Below are 21,562 nucleotides of genomic sequence, written 5' to 3'. Positions count from 1 at the left end.
GGGAGTAACAACAAAATTTATTGCACATAAAGCTTTTTCCTCTACAATTTTAATGGCACAGTTAAAATTCTACTCTGTGACAAAGCTATTGTTTCAAACAGATGTTACAATGTTATACACATGACAAAAAGAAAACATCAATCACATATATTTGCAAGTAAAACTTGATGAAAAATGCAACAATATGATGACGGTACTCTAAAAACACAAAGAGAAGCAATTTATAATCTTGCTATAGCCAATTAATGCGACTTTCAAGTTAACTACACCCATTGCCTGTGGGAGAATACTAGGTTTAGACATAAGTTGTATTCATGTCAGATGTAGTAGTTGTGTACATTTTTTAAAATTTTGAGATTAATTCCAAGTCATTTAATATTCTTACGAGCCTACTTCCTTTTCCCCCACAGACTTCTGAAATTCTCCAATAAACATTTCTCTCCTCATGCCAAAGAAAAAGTGTATAAGAGCAGTTACATAAAATAATCTTGGCAAATTTTACATCCATTCATAATCTACACAGTCAAATATTTGCATTCAAAGGAGTCAAAACACTCAACTCCTGAGACCTTGATTCTTGGCAATAACAATGACCAATGGGTCTGACATAGTTACCCGTTGTTTTCTGAGCCATGAGAAGTCTGGTGCTGAAGAAACGTCTCCAAGCATGAGAATGTCTCTGTGCACTCGGTGCATTCATAAAGAACCTCTGAAGAATTTCCTTTATCATTTTGAGTATGGTCCATATAGTCATCCTCTATGTCCTCTGCATTACCCTTTCCTAAGATAGGGTCCCCACTGGTGCCAGTGCCATGAGATGTTTGTTCCACATCATCTGCTTCTCCAGTGCTTGGGTGATTTTGAAGGTGAAGCTCAAGGGATGAGGAATTCCTGAATTGAGCTGGACACCGGGGGCACTTACTTGGTTCCTTTTTGTGATAGCGCAAGTGCCGTTGGTAGACACACAATAGCCCAAATCTCTTTCCACATTCCTGACACTTATAATTAACACGGCCTGCTTTCCCTGACTGTTTCCCCTTTTGATCCTGTTCTGGTGATGTTTGTTCATTGTCAGATGAGCTCTTGTTTTTCTCGTCACCAGAACTCTTGTTTTTCTCACCATTAAGAGAATTGGGGGCAGGCCCATTTTGGGGAGCTGTATATAAGTGTTTCAAACCTGGTTTCTTTTCCAATTCAGCTTTGTGGTACATGGCTAGATGCCTCCTCACATCACAGCGCTGAGGAAAATGTCTACCACAAAATACACATGTGTGCATGGTACCCTTATGGTATCTCATGTGCCGTGACAGACTACTAGAATGATTAAAGACACGATGACAGTGCTTGCAAGGATGCAGTTTGCCATTTGGATTACCCCCTCTTCTACGTCTGCCTTTAGGTGGTATTCTTCGCTTAATTGTTCTTTGTGCTTCTTGATTAAGCTGATCTATTTCCTCCTGAGTTTGATGAGTGAGATGATGCTCCTTCAGAGCTGTTAACTTTTGGAAACGATCCCCACATAAACCACATCTGTATGGTGTGAAAGAGTATTCATTATCAATCTCACTGCTAGTATCCATAAAGATATCCCCATTCTTAACATCGATAGGTGTACCATTGCTGTGACAGTTTTCTGGCGATGTGTCATCTATATTCTTAGAGGTAAGTTCAATTTCGATTTCAGATGCAAAAGTAGCATCAGCCTCTTTACCTTTGCAATGGTGCGCTGAATGTGTCTGAAAATCTGACATCCAAAAAAAATGTAACTTGCACTTCCTACAAGGATATGTTTTCTCAAACTTCCTTTCCTGATTCTCAGATTTACCCAATGCTGTAGCCTTGGGAGAGAGGTGATTTTCTTTTTGATGAGCATTCAATGCATCTACTTTAAGGAATCGCTTACCACAATGACCACAGCAGTGAAACCGTTCATGTGCATGGTCTTGCAGGTGTTTCTTAAGTTCCTGCCTACCTTCAAAGATCTTACAGCACAAAGTACACTTGTAACCTCGCTCTGTGTTTCGATACTGCTGGTGACGATGTAAACTCTGGAGGCTGTTAAATGATCTGCTACATATTTCACAACGGTAATGACCCTGACGAGACTTGTCCAAGTTGAAGTCTGATGGCCTTGGCCTGAAGACATCTCTATAAGGAGAAGAGTGTGGCCTTAGAGATGGAGACACTGGCTTGATAGGGGATGGGAAATGCGATGGCAGGACACCAGGAGATACTGGTTTCACAGAAGAATGTGACTGCGCAAAACCATTTACAACTGTCAGTGTGCCATTTTCTTGTAGCACGTATTCTCGAGGGACTTCAAATCCATTGGATGAGCCATCAAAGGAAAATGACTCCAAAGGTCCATGAATGGCCATGTGGGCCAACACATTAGAGTACTGACTGAACCCATCACCACACTCAGTGCAGATAAAGGTACTTGATTCTCCACCCAACTGTGTTGAAGCAACACTATTCATTGACTTCTGCTTTTCCATGATGAAATTATTTTGTCCATGTGCTGATGGCATCACTTTTTAATTTGCAAGTAAAAGTTAAACTTAATCCTGACACCCACATAAGTGGTTTCCATGTGGGAATCGGTATGAATGTCCACTGTTCCTTCCTCAACAGACTGGTTCTAAAAAGATGTCCTTATGAGCTGCATGTTCACCCTTCTGCTAAGGTTTTCCACGTTGTATCAGCACCTGTGGGGATAAAAAAAAAAAAAAAAAAATCAAACCACTGAAGCCTAAGTTTGTTTCACAAAATTAAAAAACTACATGCAAGATAACTATGCAGTGTTACTTTGCATTAATTTCAAATAACCCAAACCAGGTCTCATGCATGTGTTGATTTGGGGTAACGGTACAAAAAATTCATGGTTCGTTATGTGCCTTGGCTTTGGGTTCACAGTTTGGTACAATTTTGGTACAGCAGAGAGAAAAAAAAAGGGCAGAAAATAACATTTTGGTCTTTTATTTTGAAAAATGTAAACATCCAACAATGGCTCATTGGCTGTAAATATTGCTGAAACAGTTTAGTTGTGCTGCAGTGGAAAAGGAAAACCTTTGTTTCTTGCAAGGTGTCAAGACACCTGCTGTTAGCTGTTTTATGTTGATTTATGGTATAACACTACATACAGTAGTTGAAACTAGCTTCACCTCCAGCGGCTACAACAGTAACATGCTTCAGTATTAATAATCTAATGATATCACATATTATAATATATATATGGAAAATTTAAAGCCATGTTAAAATTCCATGTGAATGAGAATTACAACTGCCTTATTTAAGCTGGATGTAGTCTCTTCCTTTTGTGTTTGATGCATGTATTCCCTATCTGTAGTGTTTTATTTCTACTTCAACTGTAACTGGTGTGCTGTCTTGGCCAGGTCTCCCTCGGAAAATAAATTTCAATCTCAAGGGACTTCCTGGCTAAATAAAGGTTAAATAAAAAAATATCAGTCAGAGGGACCAAAGCACAACTTTTACTTTCATACTTTTTAACTACATTTTACTCTCTCAGAACTGGTTCTTACAATGTGCTGTCTGACCATGTCAGAAATCAAATGTTTATAGTTGTTCTGAACTGCTTCACTCAAAAGGTGACCACCACAGACAGGGGAGGGGGACAGGGATATGTGATATCATTTCACTGTGGAGATAATGGAACATATTTTAAGAAAAGTGCTGCACTCTGTCAGTGTTATGGGTCTCTTGTTTGTCAATCTGATGGCAGCAAGATTACAGGGTAACCAGGGTAAGCAGGATAACCAGGCTACCTTGGCTAAGCTGGCTAGCATACACCCGTGAGCATGCTATAGCTAAGTGGTGTGCTACCAAAGCGTTCCAGGTGGAAATTGCACTCTAGAATTTTTGTTCCACATGTCAGACTAAGTGGATTATTAAACTATTTTGACAGTAATTGTTTGCATCATGGAGTGTATTCTTCGTATTCTTTGAATGCATGCACCCAACTGCAACGTTCATACCGTGACCATTCGGGATGAATGTGCTTACCGTTAAACCCCTCGAATTAACCCATTCTGACTGACAGCCAATACAGATTTAACCTGCCTCACTGGAAAGGGACATTAGTTTGACTGTTCACCGTGTCCACCAGATGTAGTTGTTTGACCATGCAAGATGTGCTATGAGCAGGTACTGCATATATATATATTGAGCAAGACAATACCAGCATAATGTTGTAAAGCATAATATTCTGTTTTGTATGCAGTTAATTTGTTGTATGAGGTTGTTGTATGTTGAAATGATGCATTTAGGCACAGTTAAGATAAAATGGAAAAATGTCTAGGTTACTTTTTGGATGTTGCAAGTTAGCTAGCTTATGTATACACAGGCTAGTGGGTTTTTGGCAGCATACAAATCTCAAATGTTGAAACTTCCAACTTATAGATGCAACAAGCACAATTCTTGGTGCCATTGTGTGTGTGTTTTTTTTTTCTTAAACAGCCAGAAGGAAGAGATGTTAATTTCTTTGATCTGTGGTAATTTGCCCATTCATCAGCCACCTAAAATACTGATCGATGCTTTACCATTGTGGCAGACATTTGGGGAAAACCCATTAGTCTTATGTTAGTGCAAGTATGCATGCTTTTCCTCTTTTAACGTCAGTACACCAGTGACTGCCCCTTCAACTGAAACAGCAACAGAAAAATGTTGTCCCTTACAAATTCCAAAGACTAGAGAGGTTGCCTATATCAGGGTTTCACCACTCACTCCTCTTCTTATTCACTGGTCTTTGAAAATTCTATTGGCCCAATTCTGATCTGTCTCTTACAGGATGATAGTACCTTGCTTTACCACAAGGGATACACTGATCCAATACTCCAAATCGGTATCCATGCCTGTAATGACCTTATTAAGTGGCTTGGGTATAGGCCACTTACACAAGTGATCCAAATTTACTGCAGGTAACACACTATGGATAAGTACCTCATATAACCCCACTTCAAAAAATTCAAACTATCCCTTTAAGGTATCGTATTCAAGAGGGAAAAAGTTAAATCGGCACATTCCTTGACTGAGAGTCAGCAAGGCTTTTGGAAAAAAAGAGTAATGCCTTTTGGACTTATGAGACTACTGACTTTACAGAAAGTCTACAGCTTTTGCTTCAAATGCATGTTTTAGTGATATGCTGTACAGCATTTGCTCTATTGTAATTATTCATATAGGTAATAATGATACCAGATTACAGCAATGTGAGAGGACTCAGACTAATGTCCGGGAGCTACTGCCACAGTTTGATAGTTAAAAAACAGGTCATGGTGTCAAGACTTATTTTATTGGGGAAGGCTGTGAATATTGCCTTGTCTTTGTGTAGTAAACTGTAGTGGAGTCAAGAGTCTTAGAGCTCAGCTTGGCTACATTGCCAACTTCAATTTTGCAAGCATAGCATTAATTCCATGTTAAAAGTGTGTTGATGATTACAGTTCTGGGGTTGTTCAGTACCAACAAGACAGCCCAAGGGGAAGAGGGCTTATGAGCATGTTTCCATCTGTCACGGCTGCTGCATAATCCAGGTTTTGAACCTGCTCCTCCCCATCTTTTCTCTGACAGCAAACCACCACTAATTGGTGCCGACACAGAGGCAATCTGGGTGTTTCTCCAATGGACATGGACAATGGCAGGAGAAGAAATGTGGAAAAAAGAATTTGCTTAGTACTTGGAGCTCTTCCCGTTTTCTTATCACTGCGCATCTAAACAATTACTGCAGAAAGTGGGCACTGTCACACTGCCTTTTCACAGAGATGCAACAATTGGCCAATTTCCTCAGGAGGTTGAAAAAAAAAAACATACAGAGTGAGCTGGTTGGCTGAATAGCTTCTGCAGGCGAAATACTCTTGATGAAACACCACCTCCAAGTCACCAAGGTAAGCAACTCCTTTAACCTTGCCGTGCTGTTCCACGAAAAAAAATCATTCATGCCATGCCAGCATATCTTTAGCCATTCCTCATGGCTCAGTACAACTACCAACCCCCCCATCGCAAAACGCATAATTCTATCCTCCAGACTTAAAAAAGGTAAAGCTAAAACAAGGTGTTAAGTTGCTCAGCCCAGTTTATTACTGTGACTGTTCTACCATCCTGAAAAGGATACTTATAGCGAGAGGTGCCTGAGAAGAGCCCTATGTAGTACCAGCAGTGTTTCACCTAGGTTGAGTGCTTTGGTCTAGGGGATGGGGGGGGGGGGGGGGGGGGGGGGCCTAAAAATTCCAAGGGCACTGATTGAATATTCCCCAGAGAACAGTAAGATCAATCATAAACACAATGCCAACAATATAGAGCAACCATCCTTGCAAGAAGAGCACTAGTGAGGGAGGCCCTTGGTAACTCTGAAGGAGATACAGATTTCATAGCTGACCTGAAAACACTGAGCATGATACAACTGTTACTCAGGTGCGTCACCAGTTACAGCCCCTTACAGTGACATTTTTTTGTTTCATTGCACACAGATCATACACTTGACTAGATTTTGCTGTGGTACCAGGCAGCACTGATTGATTTCACAGTGGGCTATGATGGATTCAAACGACCGAATGTGTATTTCAGAGTTGCCTTTGTAACACTTCTTGGTCCGTAGCCCAGTCCATATTTCCTATGTCCAGTCAATATTTCATTTCAAGTTTTACATCCCATATCAAAACAATTATTATTCCATTCTGTAAATAGATTTTAAATCTTTCATTTAATTTTAGTACTACTTTGTTTATTTCATTATTATTACCTTACTCTTGTTATAATTTTATTCTTTTATGTTGCATTTGTGGGAGCAAACACCAAGACACCTTCTTTGTATGCTTGCATACTTGACTAATAAACAGACTGATTCTGATTCCAAGATGCGTGGAGAAGTGGAATAATATTGTGGGGTCAACACTCCAACAATACTTGTAGTATACAGATTGTAGGACTAACATGTTTTGGCTTGAGGCATTCATCTGGGACCCCTGGTGGCAAAACATACCACAAGCCTAATTGTGTTGGTCTCACAGTGAACTTGTTCTTTATACAACAAATGTTGCTGGAATTTTGACCCCTCACCTGTGTTTATTATACAATACTGGTACAGGTACTAGAAGCAGGACAGAGCTAGGATACCTCCATTTTATTTTTACCCGTAGTAAATGTGGAAGATGAATCTGGGCTAATCCAGGCAAATTTTAAAAGATCTGTACTGGTTAAAATAAAGCTGATCCTTTCATCACTGAACTCGACTGTGTTTTGTTCTACATCAGACTTCTAGCATTGCTGCTTTACTTTACAACAGCCTACAGTGCAAGCATTTCACTGGTATGTGTGAGTGAAAATTAGTGCGCATTTGTGAAATTGGTTTTGGGTACACCAGGGCGAGTGACTAACGTCTGACATCCTGGTTGGCAAAATACCCGGACTCGCAAAACTGAAAACTTAAGAGGTTTTTCCACCAGCCCTGGTTGGTGTGCTTTAGCTGTGCCAAGCCAACCTGTGATGAAACATGTCTCCACTACAGCCTCACAGCAGGGGATAACCATGGTGAGCTGAGCTGCTGCAGTCCTGCTCGCTGGCAGGGCCAACCATGGCCAACCTGTGACAACCCCCCTTAAACAAGCAGTGTTTTGTGAGACCCTACTTGTGTGTCTGTGCCCAGAAAGCTGTTTGTAAAAGTCTCTCTGTTCAGCTCCCAGTACTTTTGGAGCTTCGAAATGAATTTTTGTGGTTTGAAGTTTAATTTCTCTCCTGCATTGCTTTTTGTACCTTTAGATATCTGCCTTATTTTGGGGTTTCCTTATCGCTTTCAGCCATATTAAATTTAAGTTACTGCTGATGAAAAAAAAAATCTGCCTCTGCTGTTTCATAATAAAAGCTTTCCACTGACAAAATAACTAGAAGCATTTATCAAGAAATGTGTTTCTAACTAAATTAGCAGAGCTTTGTTAGCAGTGCAATTCTTGGTCAGTGAGTCAGTTATAAATAATGCTAGGAGGCACACTTCAAGCAGAAAGATGTTAGATGAAGAGCTGCAGACAAGAGACTCTTGCTGCATGTTCTGCAAACAGCACACCTCCAACAGGTAAGGAACTTCTTTTATCTTGCTGTGCTGTGTAATGGAAAAACACTCAAGTGCTCCTGGCATGGCTCAGAGTGATTACACCAAAAAACAATGGAAAACGCATTCGGGCTGCATTCAGACCAAACCAGCCCTGTGTTAAAACAACTACATGGAGGGGGTGTGTTGTAAGGCTGGGTGATATAAAACAAACTCGATACAGGATTGCAATAAAATGTACGTCAATAACGATGATATACTTTGCACATTTTTTACTCGATATGGATAGATCTAACAACCTATCACACAGCAGAAATAAACGTGACAACAGCCAGTCAGTCTGCAGTTTTTATCTAGCACATCAAAGTACACGCCCATTTCCCCACTGCAGTCAACAAGGCTATGCTAGTGCTATCATTAGCAAGGCCACGACTATCTGGAGTGCCTGTCACGTCTAAAGTAACATCAGCCGAAAAAAAACAGCTCTGACTCATGGACATATTTCTCTTGAGACATCCTGTCTGCAACTGTGGACCAGTCATCACATGCCATTGTTTTAACAAGGCTGCTTTGACTGCGAATGCACAAGCTAATTGCTAAGCTAGGCTAAGCTCGAAGCTAGTAAACAGAGTGGCAACGAAAGGCTATGGGCCACTAACGCTAGTGTTGTTTCATAAACTAGCGAATCTAATGATTCGTGAACTGAGCACAGAAAAATTTGCAAAGTGAAATGTTTACATTTAGATGATATTGAATATATACTTTTATCATAAAATATATTCTAAACCAAATCATGTTTGCACAGTTAAATGTTTACATTCTGTTATTCTATTTTTTATGTTGATAAACTATATACTTAAGTTCAACTAATGAATCCTCAGGTTTCTTCGGGCTTCAGTCATTATCAGGATACAAATGGCAGCATGATCAAATTATATATGTATCGTGATAAATAGTGATATTAATAAATATGGAAAAAATTACCATAATCATGTTTTTTGCCATATCGTCCAGCCTTAGTGTGTTATTTAAGGTACCAATGAAGTTGAGCTGGAGCTACAGATTATGCATTTAAAAAGGCTTATCAAACGCCAAAACACTGCACAGCCGTTTGTAATACTCATATATAATTTTACAACTCTGTAAAGTTTTCACAGCGACAACAGTTTTATCTTCAGTTGCGACAACTGTGAGGTAAATAGTTGAATACTGTGTTCACGTTGCAAAGTAATCCACCAGGAACATACGCTTTTATACATGACTGGCCAATGCGGCACAGTGCCAGATGATGTCGCGTTGCAGCAAAAGTTGACCCCGGTTCAACTTTTTTGCCCAATGACCCTGCGTTGTTTTGTCAAGCCCTCTGCGTTGGCACTCTTGCTGCACCAACGTACTGCCCCGAATGAAATGAATGAAAGGGTGTTTTTTGATGCAGAACTAATGTTGGTCTGAACGCTGCCTAACTGTCTTTCTCGCTGGCAAAGAATAGCAGTATACGTCATATGTGGGGGGCATATGAAAAACTCAAGACAGAGACTCATCAGCCAGACATTTCTCCGTTCTCTGAAAGAGTGGCTGAGATTGACACTAAAATGAGAATTGCTGGTCCACCTTAAAAGTCAGTCCACCTTAAGTGAGCCTGGTCAAGTTAAGCTAACGCATTGTTGCTAACTTCAGGGGTAACCCCCTTTGATAGGTGAGTATTTTCTTTGTCTTGAGGAGCTGCTGCATTTGGTAACTGACACAGTCTGTACTGTACATTTACTGCCAGATTGACAACTTACTGCTAAACTTTTCCTCTGCTCCGCTCGCGTTCACATCATGTTTCTGCCGCTCACCCTCTGCGCTCCTGCAACTACACACGCACATTTACACACACACACACGAACGCACTGCCTTATTCCTTAACGGAGCTACGCTACTCTTGTACCTTTCACGTAGATGTCCTTTGAAGAATGAAGAGAGGGAGGATGACTGAAGAAAATCCACAATAACGTAGGGTGTTATTATGCTCGCACAGTGTACGAGTGAAAATCATTAGTAGCTCGTTGATGTTAACGATTGTCTGAAATTTTAGCAGCGGCGCTCATAATTTTGCAGCAGCGGTGCGCTGCTGCTGAATGAATACAAGGGAAACACTGAGTTATAATTTGCCCAGAAGAACATGCATAAGATTGGAGAGGCATGCAATAAAAAGCTTTTTACATATTTCATCAACATCAGCTAATTTCATATCCATATGCCACATTTTGTCAAACAATTTTTAAATGATTTGGTCTACAGCATTTAAATGTTGCTCTTTTGGCATAATACTTGTGGAATCATCAAGTGGACTACAATTGTGTCTCACTTGCCAAATAATATGGTTATCACATGATTATCAACACAATGCAGTATGTCAGAAAAATTAGTGGAAGAGAGAGAGAGAGAGAGACAGAGAGAGAGAGAGAGAGACGTGGTGGTCGAGTGAGCTATCAAGCAGTGAATGTGAAAAATAAAACGTTTTCTAATGTTTCATGGCAGTTATGTCCTAAAGCAGCAATATATAACCATCATACACTCAGCTGATGATTTACTGTGGAGGCAGATGCTCTTAGTTTCAGTTTTCCACCTCCTGACCACCTCTTTACAAAGAACAGGACAAATCTGTGTTGTTTTTACCTCATGTGTAAATGCTATACATTTCAAGCGCCACCATCATTTTTTAATTCCTCATGGGTCTAATTTGCATGACCGATCTGGTTCCTCAGATGCAGTGGAAACACAAACGGGACTGCATAACAGGGACGTTTAGTTCCAAGTTTAGTTCCCGAGATTAGTTCCTCTGGTTCCAAAGTACCTGGAACTTTTGGTCAAAACAGGGCTAAAGATACACCACTACAGATCTGAGTAAAATGCAAAGTCAATGCAGCTGTCAAAAACTGATCTTTCAACGTACTCCTGGCGAGGAAGTGCGATATGATATTAGATCATGAAAGATTAAAATGTCTCCATGATCTGCCTTTACAGAGAGATTGTTATTATTGTGCTACAGTACACATATCAATTCAGCTCCGTGACTGAGCACAGTCTGCTAGCAGGAGGCTAATGGGTAACAGCACCGATCTACAGCAGTTTTAATGTCCTGCTAAGCAGCTCACCTGTGTATTAAACGAACAGCTGGGCTGCAGGTTAACACACTGTTCAGCGGTTAGTTCGCCTGCTGACTGGTAGTACTAACTTCTGTCATGTCGCAAACTAGTGTGATGTCACACAGACCCTCGCGGCCATGCAGATGAGGAAGGTATGAAATGGCCTTAAGATATGCTACATAGCCTGAAATTTGAAAAGCAACAACATGTCAAACATGCAGCAACAGTAAAAACATACAACATAGAAATGTCCCAAACTAAACTGCAGGATCAAGGCCAATCCAAGTATTTCTTTGAAAGATCATATCAGCCATGTAAAATCTCATCCATTTCTGATACTCTGTTTGCAGGCACCACCAGCTACTAGGGGTGCAACGGATCACAAAACTCACGGTTCGGATCGCATCACGGATTTGAGTCACAGATCGGATCATTTTTCGGATCAGCAAAAGAAAAAAAAAGGGGGACGACGACGAAGACAAAACTTTGTATTCCATATATTCTGTTAAACACTTACAGCATGGAACTTTTGCCTATGGTCTTAAATGAAAACAACATTCAAGATGTCCAATGTTTAAATAAAATCTTAAAATATATAAAATATTCAAAACTCAATTGTTAAATTAAATTGCAATATGAAGCATGATACCTTCTTCCTTTAAACATGGTAGTGAATGAAACAACAGCCTGTATCCACATCATCAAAACTTCATAACTTACAAGCATGAACACACGTCTTGTCCTGCAGTTTAGCTTTTTGAACAAGCCTCCAAACAAACATTAACCAGGGAAAAGTGCACCGCTAACGTCAGTAAGCGGCTACGTAGCTAATTAGCTGTGCAGCTGAAGCACATTAAACTGCGTGTAAACATAGCTGCAGATGTCACTACGGACCCGTTAAATGCTGGTTTGGTCGTTTCTCTTCATAATCCATATGAGCGACGCAGCAGTTTGTTTACTTTATTTTAAATGAGATATTAAATTTTGCAATTAATCCGCGGTTCACATGCATGCCGAACCGTGGGGAGCGATCCGTATGGATCACGGATCAACTATGATCCGTTGCACCCCTACCAACTATCAATAACGACCCACTGCACTCTATAAATGAACGCTGGAAAGCAGCCACTCATTACTGTGAGCAAATGAACAGCAAACCGCACTAAAATAAGCAGCGGTTTTAATGATATGGCAGTCAGATATGGTGTCAGTTGTTTTGCAGTACGTTGTGTCTATTTTTTAGCAATATTTTACAGTTAAAGCACACCTTTGGAGTGGAGCTGCTTCATCCAAAAGTGCATCTTTACCTCAGTAGGCTATTTAATAATGAGACTAAATGTCTAAATTCCGCCAAATCCTGCTGCAACTAGGACTGGGCAATATATTGATATTATATTGATATTGTGATCTGAGACTAGATTTCATCTTAGATTTTGGATATCATAATATCGTGATATGGCATAAGTGTTGTCTTTTTCTGGTTTTAAAGGCTGCATTACAGTAAAGTGATGTAACTGTCTTAACGTACCAGACTGTTTCTAGCTGTTTTATTATTTGCCTTTACCCACTTACTCATGACATCCACATTAGTGATGGTTATTTATTAAAAATTTGATTGTGTAAATATTTTGTGAAAGCACCAGTAGTCACACCTACAATATTGTTGCAATATCAATAGAGGTATTTAGTCAAAAATATTGTGAAATTTGATTTTGTCCATATTGCCCAGCCCTAGCTGCAGCAGATCTCTCCACAGATCATACAACACACAATGGGACACTATACAAAATTTTTATTGTTTCCCATTAAAGAAATGGCACTGAAGCAGATTATATTTTATTAATACAGTTCTTTTCAGCTGTCGGACACATCTAAATTGCTCTATTAATTTCAATGTAGAATTACTGTAGTAGCCTATACCCTAAACTGTATTGTGAAGGAAACATGTATACTACTCATTGTATACTAAAACCTTCATCCATGAAGTGTCTGAAGAAAAAGAAATAACAAGTTTATGATGTTTTCAAAAGGGCACAGCTTGATACAAACCAAACTCTAAATATTATTAACAAACCTATAGGTACGAGAAATTAAAAAAAAAATGCCTCCCTTGTTGCAGTGTTACATTCAATCTACAAAGCTTTGACAGGGTTTTCTGTATGATTGTCTATCTTCACGACTATCCAGTGGAGGAAAGGAATTTTTTTCTCTCCCGAGTACTGTACTTAGGTACAATTTTGAGGTATCTGTACTACCTCAATACTTTAGTATTTCCATGTTATGCTACTTTATACTTCCACTCTACCACATTTCGGAGAGAAATATTGTACTTTCTACTCCGCTACAATTTAAACTCCATTTAACACAATGAATAACATAACAAGACATTGCTACAGATGAAATCAGTGGTTTCCAACCTTTTTGGATTTTGACATCTTTCAAAAGGCAGTGTGTATTTGAGGTCACATTTCAGATATATATGAGTTGTTAACAGCTCCACCAAACAGTGATTTTACCTCTAAACGTCTCACATGATTTCATTTCAATAAATGTTCAAATGATCCAATATTTCACCAAAAATCAAAGATAAGAGAAAAAGTCCAAACACTGAAAACAGATGTGTATGAGAACTTTCTTCTTCTTTCCTTTCCCATTAGTCATTTCACGACCCCTCAGATTTGAGAAATTCAAACTAGCTCCACCTCCAGCAGCAACAACAGTAACATGTTGCTTAGACACTGATAATCGTATGTTGTCATGACAGAAGGACCAAACCGGTACTTTAATACTTTTTTACTACTCGTACTTATGTACTTTTACGTAAGTAGGATTTTTCATGCCGGATTCTTACTTGTAATGGAGTATTTTTACATTACTATAACTTCTTCCACCACTGCGATTTTAATAAAAACAGCAAGAGTATATTTAAAATAATATCAGCACGTGTTTCCAAAAGATGTAACGTTACGCCGCCAGATGGCGACTTAAAATCGTCCCTAACAGATACAGCATCTACTGTAGCAAGCCAGCTGGTTAACGTTAGCCTACTTTCACACCTAAATATTAAACTAAGAGATAGACGCTTTGAAAGAGATTTAATCAGGCGTAAATAACAGCAGTAAACCAACTGCATCAACTTAATGGGGCGCTTTGGGCTAATATTGTGGTCGGGCGATAGCTAATGTTAGCTACTGCTAGCTAACGCCAACAGTTTTTGTAGCAAGGGGTATCTGTGTAAGTGTCATTCATTTAGCTCGAACATTGAACTTAGACATGACTTACCATGGAATTTAGCACATCACAGAAAAATACATTGTTTCCCATGCAGCGTCCGAGAATTAGTGCTGTATGCTCGGTGACTGTCAACTGCTGCAGGCCGAGACTATCTATTCTCTCCCAGAGCTTCTTAAAATGGTGACCATGATGGTGACGGCTATGACATCATGACGCACGCAACAGACGTTTACGACGTTTTCTAACAAATTAATAAATAATTAATAAATAAAAACAAACAAAAATTATCGAACAAACAAACAAAAAAACTAAATAAAAACAAAAATACATTCTGTAAACCAAATGTATAACTTTTTGTTTAATTTTTATGTTTATTTAATTTTGAGACCCTTGAAAGACGAACGTATGCATTAACTATTTAAACTAACCAATTAAAAAAGTAACTGTAACACAATATGATTAGGCTTAAGACGAAGCTTTCCTGAAAGGCTGACATTTTATAAAGGCTTATTAATTTACAGTATACTGCAGTGTGGCCTTGGCTGAAACGTTCCCATAAATTTAATCACAATTCTAGTTGACAAGAGAGGTTCTCCACAAATATGTGTTTAAGATTGTGTCAAGCAACATCATAACATCAAAGTTTTTAAAAGACAGAGGAAAATGCTTTGCATACATAATTAAATGATCATGTGAAAGGATGAGGAAGGATGTAAATGAATTCATATGTTTTTCCTCCTTGTATAAAGAATGTAAAATGTGTTTAAGAAATAGGTTATCATATATTTACAAATATATCTATACTAACTGATGCAATCCATGCATTTATAATTGATCATAGTAATACAGAATGATGTAACAGCTACTGATAATTACTGATTTTGGCACAAAACCCTATCCAAAATATTTATATATTATCACAAATGACTGTGAAGGTGCCCACATCTTACTTAAATATGTAAAACTGTTTCCTTTGCAGGTCAGGGAATATCATGAAGAAAATCTACAATAATAATGAAGTACATCGTGCTTGGTACTTAACTTGGTACTTAACTGAACAAAAGACCAAACCAAGTCAAGTAAACCAAGCAGCTGCTGCATTATATGCTCACAGGAACTACCATTTATTAGACATGTGTTAGCCTTACAGTAAAAGTAATAATAAAAAAATAAAAATACACAATTACATGTTTGTCAAAGCATGTGCAGCAGTCAAAATTGAGATTAATAACTTTCTGTGGCATTACCACATGGATGGTGGCAATATACATAAATCAATGGCATATACGTTCTCAGTTCACCACCAAGAAATAGACATTTCAGGGTGATTTTCTTTGTGAAAATGACTGTACAGACAAATAAACTGAGATTACAATACAAGACCAAGCAAACACTAGGTTTGCTGTGTATGTGTTAAGACGAACTCAGTAACAAATGAAATGAATGATTAAAATTAATTTCAAATCAACTGTCAAAGGCATTTACACTCACAAGGGAAGTTCATGCTTCAGAGAGGCAAATTGGTAATTTAAACAAATCATGTAAATCAACAAGTTTGACTTTAGCTGAGAACCCCTTTTGACCTGGACTATACTAAACTATATAAAACAGTTCCCTCTGCTGGTCAATTAATATTACAAAAAAAGTCTAATATAAAATGAAAAAGATGTTCAACAACAAAAAGTATATCTTATGATTGACAGCTTAGTAGTTACAGTAAATTATTATGAGGTGAAAAAGGAAAGAAAGCTTGAGCACAGCGCCCCAGATCTAAAAGTGAAAGATAAACCACAATCACGATTTCCTCTTTAATCTTGGCCCTGTCACTAACACAAACACTTAGGTTTTTTTTTGTTTTTTTTTTTTAAATCATCATGAGGTGTTGCATCAGAGACTAGAGAAAGAGATTTCAGGCACAAGCTGAGTCAAAAATAATCTTTTGATAATGTAAAATAATGATGAGCGAGTATTGCAATAACAATCATTCATGGTTCATGGTACAACATAACAGGGGTTAAGGAATAATAGACACCTAACCCAAGTTAACTATGAAGCTGCTACCTTATTGTACAATATTACCACCAGTCCCTTCAATCAGATTGTTAATACTGTAAGTGCAGTTAAGATCTAGTACACTGTGTTTGACCTAATCAGTTATCTAATCATACAACTCACATTAATCAAACTTCAACAGGTTCCAACATTTCAATTTGGGAATCTAAGTCCTTTTTTAAAGACAACAAAAGACGAAACAAGGAATTTGATATTGTGGAGAAAGTGTGTCCAAACTTTTGACTAGTGATGTATATACATTTACATTTATGTCAAAGTTATTTTCTTATGTGCAGTTTCAGTATTTGTTTATTCATGTCACAACCTTATACTTGAGTATTTAGAATTGACATGTCAAGACTCGGACTGGTGTCCACTGACTTTGTGTCAGTGTGCAAACGGGAAACCTCCTCCCGGAAAGCAGTCTCAAATACATTCAGGATGGATTTGCGAACTTTATCCTTGAAATCTTGGCCCATGAAGACATACAGCAGTGGATTCAGGCAACTGTTAAGATAGGCCAGGCTGGTGGCTAAAGGGCCCCCGATAGTGATGACAAGTTTTAATACTCCACTTGACCTATTATCAATGTGATGCCATAACTCTATTAGAGTCATGATGTAATAGGGAGCCCAGCACAGGAAAAAAGCAGTGATAACAGCAGCGATGATCTTAAAGGGGCGACTTGAGTGGCTGGCCCTGGTACGGTTCCTCCTGAGACGATGGATTATCGCAGCATAACAGGAGACAATGACAGTGAAGGGAACAACAAAACCCAGGAGGAAGCGACTGATGGTCATGGCCTTAAAATTAAGAAGTGGTAACTGATTCACAGACAGTGTTTTGTAGTCATCAGAAAAGGCATAGTTGTCGTAGCAGTTGATGAATGTTTCATCATCAGATGATGGCCCAATGTCCCTGAAAATGAAGTATGGAAGGCTGAGAATCAGACCCAGCACCCAGACACCCAGACTCACATAGGACGCCTTGTGTACACTGCGGTGGTTCTGGGCCCAGACTGGCCACACCACAGACACATATCTGTCCACACTGATCACTACCAGAATGTAGACACTGGCAAACATGTTCAGAAATCTTACTGTGTTGTCCAGTTTGCACATGAACTTGCTGAAAGGCCAGTGGAAACCCAGAGCTGTGTATATCACTCTAAAAGGAAGGAAAGCTGTGAAGAGGAAGTCAGCCACAGCAAGGTTGAGGATCCAAACTGTGTTCACTGTTTTCTTCATTTTGAACCCAGTCACCCAGATAACCACTCCATTTCCGAGCACACCCAGAACGAAATCCAGGGAGTAGATAACGACAGACATGATGTTGAGAGACCTTCTCAGATCAGCATAGTTGTCATTAGAAGAGCCAATTTCTTCACCTGTTGTATTGGTGTGATAGGAAGGTGTAGCAGTCATCTCCATCATTGTCTTGAGATCTGCAATGGTAAAAGGAAGAATAAATTAATAAATCTATCTCTCTCTCTCTAAACACACACACACACATATATATATATATATATATATACACACACACACACACACACACACACACACACACATACATACATACATACATACATACATATAAAGCTTGATGATAACAAACACTCACCGCTAACGTCAGTTAGCAGCTAGATGCTAATTAGCTGCTCAGCTGCAGCACATTAAACAGCAGCTAAACATAATGTCACATCGGACCCGTTAGATGCTGGTTTGATCGTTGCTCTTCGAAATCCATGTTAACGTTAGTGACATGCTGTCTGTCCATGACTTGTACTTACAGCAGTTTGTTAACTTTGTCTCAAATGAGACATTAAATTTTGCAATTAATCCGCAGTTCATATGCCTGCCGAACTGTGGGGGGCGATCCGTATGGATCACGGATCAACTACAATCCGTTACACCACTAGTTAACACTATTACACTTATTCTAATTACTTTAAGCTTATTACTCAATATACGACTCAGCCTAAAAACGAACTAAAGAAACTGTTAGAGGCAAGCAGCCAGACCTCCTGCACTCATTCACTAATCACACATCAACAGGTGACTGAACAACCACTCAATTAAAAACAATGAGTGAGTCCAGACAGCTCACTGTAACTGCAACAAGACACAGAGAGAAGCTGTATCTGACTCACGTTATCTGATGTCTTCTTCTTTCTTTCATGGAGATGAAGTATTCATGTCATAACGTCCATTTGTGACTGTTGGTCATCTTGTATGTTAGTTAACAGAACTTTATGGCTGCTACTTAACCAGTCTGATATCATTAGCAACAATGACAAACAAGCTAACTTTCCTGGTTGTTTCTCCGGTTGCTTCTCTCTCCAGCCTCCCGGCAGCGTCCTGCTGCTGCTGCGCTGATAATTTCTCCCATTAACTTAACAACAGTCTTTACCAGTCCTTCCATGGATGTATAAAGAGTCCTTCAGGCTGCTACAGCAAGCTGTTGCATTGACTAATGCAAGGAGCTATCTACTGCTACTCTGCCTTACAGTGGAGAGAATTGGAGATGAAATCTGGAAACTATCATTGGACCTACTCGATGTCAATATTGCATTCTGGTTGTTGATTGGTAAGGGAGGACAGCCTCCCTTGGAGCATCATTTTACGTTTCATGGCCAATCACAGATTAGCACGAAAAAAATGAAATACATTGAGTCCAATGTAAGAGATCCCGCCCTGCGGAGGTCAGCAGGCACCTGTCCTCCTCTGTCCCCCACTCCACCTCCACCAATTGCGCCCCCCCTACCACTTCACACACTGCCCTTTCTCCTCCTGCCCTTCAGGTGTCGCTGTTGAAGCATTTTAAACAGAATTTCAGTAATGGATTTTTTCCAAAGAAGAGAGAAAAAATACTTTATAAATAATACTGAGATTTGTAATGGGTTTTTTTTTCAATTAAATATTCTTTTTTATATTTTGATCTCCCTTTTGCCTTTCTCTCTGGACCAGCCTCCAGTGATATATATATATACAGTGCTGTGCAAAAGTTTAAGGCACCATAGATGTCTAGATTCATTTATTTTTACTGTATTATTATTATTTCATTATTCCTATTTTCTTGATAACCAACAAAGTATTTGAAGAAAAGGTGAGGAATGATTCTCAACTTTCTGTGCAAGTCTTTACTTAGTTCAACATAATGCAGAGAAAATCCACATACAAACAGCATACCAATTTTTGTATTTTTATTGAGGCAGACACACCCAAATCTCCATTGCTGCCTGTTACCAAGGGTGTGCCGTGGGCATCACTTTACAGGCCTGTTCTGCTCACTATTTATGTAAACGAGATTGTCCGTGTTGGTAAAGTGCCATTTTCTCATTCCTGCCATTTGAGGTGCTTTGGACCATATATAATCAGCTCCAGTCTGATGGTCCATGAGCCCCAAACCAGACCTGATAAAAAACTGCCTTTGCTGTTAGTGCATTGGTCTCATGTAATAATCTGCAATGTCAGCTAAAAGCTAAAACACTTTACCTCTGTGTAACTTTAAGACCATTAAATTAAAGGTTCTCTGCTTGCAGGTGATTGCTTCCACTGAACCTGAAGCTTTTCTATTCCCTGTCCATTTTATTGACTCTGTCTGTCCTTGTTTTATTATTCTACTAAACTCTTAACAGGGTGTTGCTGGGTTTTTTCTCTCAGTTATGGATTTTGGGGATGTCATATATCCACATGCTGCTGCCTCTGGGGACCACAGGTTCATCCCTAGTGATAATTACAACACTCATCACTGCATGCTACATGATAAAGTTGGTTGGGCTTCCCTATCATAGAGACATAATAACCACTAGTACTTATTTCTACAAAGTCCTTGTTGGTAAAGCTCCATTTTATATCTTATTTCTGCTGTCGTGGTGCTGTGGACCATACTTAATCAGCTCCAGTGATTGTTTGATGCTCCATGAGCCCCGAACCAGACTTGATCGTGTAAAATCTGCCTTTACTGTTAGTGCAGCAATCTCATGGAAAAATGTGCTATGCCATATAAAAATCTAAATATTTTACCTCTCTGTAACTTTAAGACCATTCTTATTAATGGTTCTCTGCCTGCCTGTGATTGTTTCCACTGAATGTGAACCTTGTCAGTTTTCTGTCCATTTATTGACTCAGTCTGTCCTTGTTATTATACCTCTATTATTCTCCCAAACTCTTAACAGTGTGTTACTGTAAAAGAGCATCAGCCAAACTTATTTAACAAAATAGATTAAATAATTAATAACATTATCATTCTTAAACTTTGTCCATCCAAAGTCTGATGTCTTTACCGTCTTATTTCTACCTTGTGGATTCATATCATGCTACAAATATGAAACTCTGAGAATAACAAAGGTACAGTACCTCTCTCAAAGCTCTCCAGTCAGGTGAGGATGTGTCTGCAGCAGAAATAACTCTGATCAAACCCTGACAGGTTAATATAACCTAATGTGTGGATAAATGTGTTATGTAATCACACACATTGAGGCGGGGACACAAGCAGTATGCATTTCTGTTTTTTGAAGCCCATTAACCCTTTTGCATAAAGTTTGGCTGTTGATGCATTGTGGTTAAAAATGTTGTCACATTTTCTAAAATCATACATTGACTTCATTGATAGATGAGCTACATAATGTATATGTACTGTAGATACAGTATAGTACTACATTATAACCTTATTATATCCTTTTATACTATACATTTTACATTATACCCTTTGCAGCACCTCTCATGTTTTCAGTGGTGCTCTGGTGTTGACTGTTTGAATCAACATTTGGATGTAAGTTACATATTGCCACAGAGTTTTATAAAATAGAAGACAACTTCCTTCTTGCCACTGTCCACTTGAAGCTGGACACGAACTGTGGTGTCTCTGTATCCCTGCAAGCAAAACTGATCTGAAGCTAGGATATATCTTTTCTAACATGATTTTAGAATTAATATAGTATTGAAAGTATTGCATAGGTCTAGATTGGCAAATATTTCTATTGCTCTTTCAATAAGACTACTTCAGGAAATTCACAACATCTGTGGTGACAGTGGGAATTTTGAGCATGCACAAAATGGCATCACTTTATTATCAGTCAAATACATCAAAT

The 21,562-nt window shown here is 38.9% G+C and overlaps 2 protein-coding genes across 3 annotated transcripts; both read right to left on the bottom strand.

Annotated features, from left to right (window-relative positions):
- Positions 1 to 2,537, bottom strand: si:dkeyp-84f3.5 (uncharacterized protein LOC334144 homolog; the record flags this gene model as incomplete). Its single annotated transcript, XM_042423701.1, has 1 exon — positions 1 to 2,537. A coding segment is annotated over one exon (1,926 nt), but the record flags the coding sequence as incomplete, so codon positions are not given.
- A 12,424-nt stretch (positions 2,538 to 14,961) lies between these two features.
- On the bottom strand, positions 14,962 to 18,659 carry LOC121905307 (chemokine-like receptor 1). Of its 2 annotated transcripts, none has more exons than XM_042423485.1 (2): positions 18,620 to 18,659; positions 14,962 to 17,914 (listed from the first exon to the last, which is right to left on the bottom strand). In XM_042423485.1, the coding sequence occupies exon 2, from the start codon at positions 17,901 to 17,903 to the stop codon at positions 16,797 to 16,799; it is 1,107 nt and encodes a 368-aa protein (XP_042279419.1). In that variant the 5' UTR covers positions 17,904 to 17,914; positions 18,620 to 18,659; the 3' UTR covers positions 14,962 to 16,796. The 2 variants fall into 2 exon arrangements, with proteins under 2 accessions (XP_042279419.1, XP_042279420.1); XM_042423486.1 differs by lacking the exon at positions 18,620 to 18,659 and adding an exon at positions 18,091 to 18,117.
- Between the last annotated feature and the right edge of the window lie 2,903 nt (positions 18,660 to 21,562).

The sequence above is a fragment of the Thunnus maccoyii genome, chromosome 10 (assembly GCF_910596095.1).
Source record: "Thunnus maccoyii chromosome 10, fThuMac1.1, whole genome shotgun sequence".
Lineage (NCBI taxonomy): Eukaryota > Metazoa > Chordata > Actinopteri > Scombriformes > Scombridae > Thunnus > Thunnus maccoyii.
This window is presented reverse-complemented; position numbering and strand designations above follow the sequence as displayed.

Coding starts and splice junctions, on each gene's coding strand:
- LOC121905307 (XM_042423485.1), bottom strand. CDS start 17,903: ATGATGGAGATGACTGCTACACCTTCCTATCACACCAATACAACAGGT.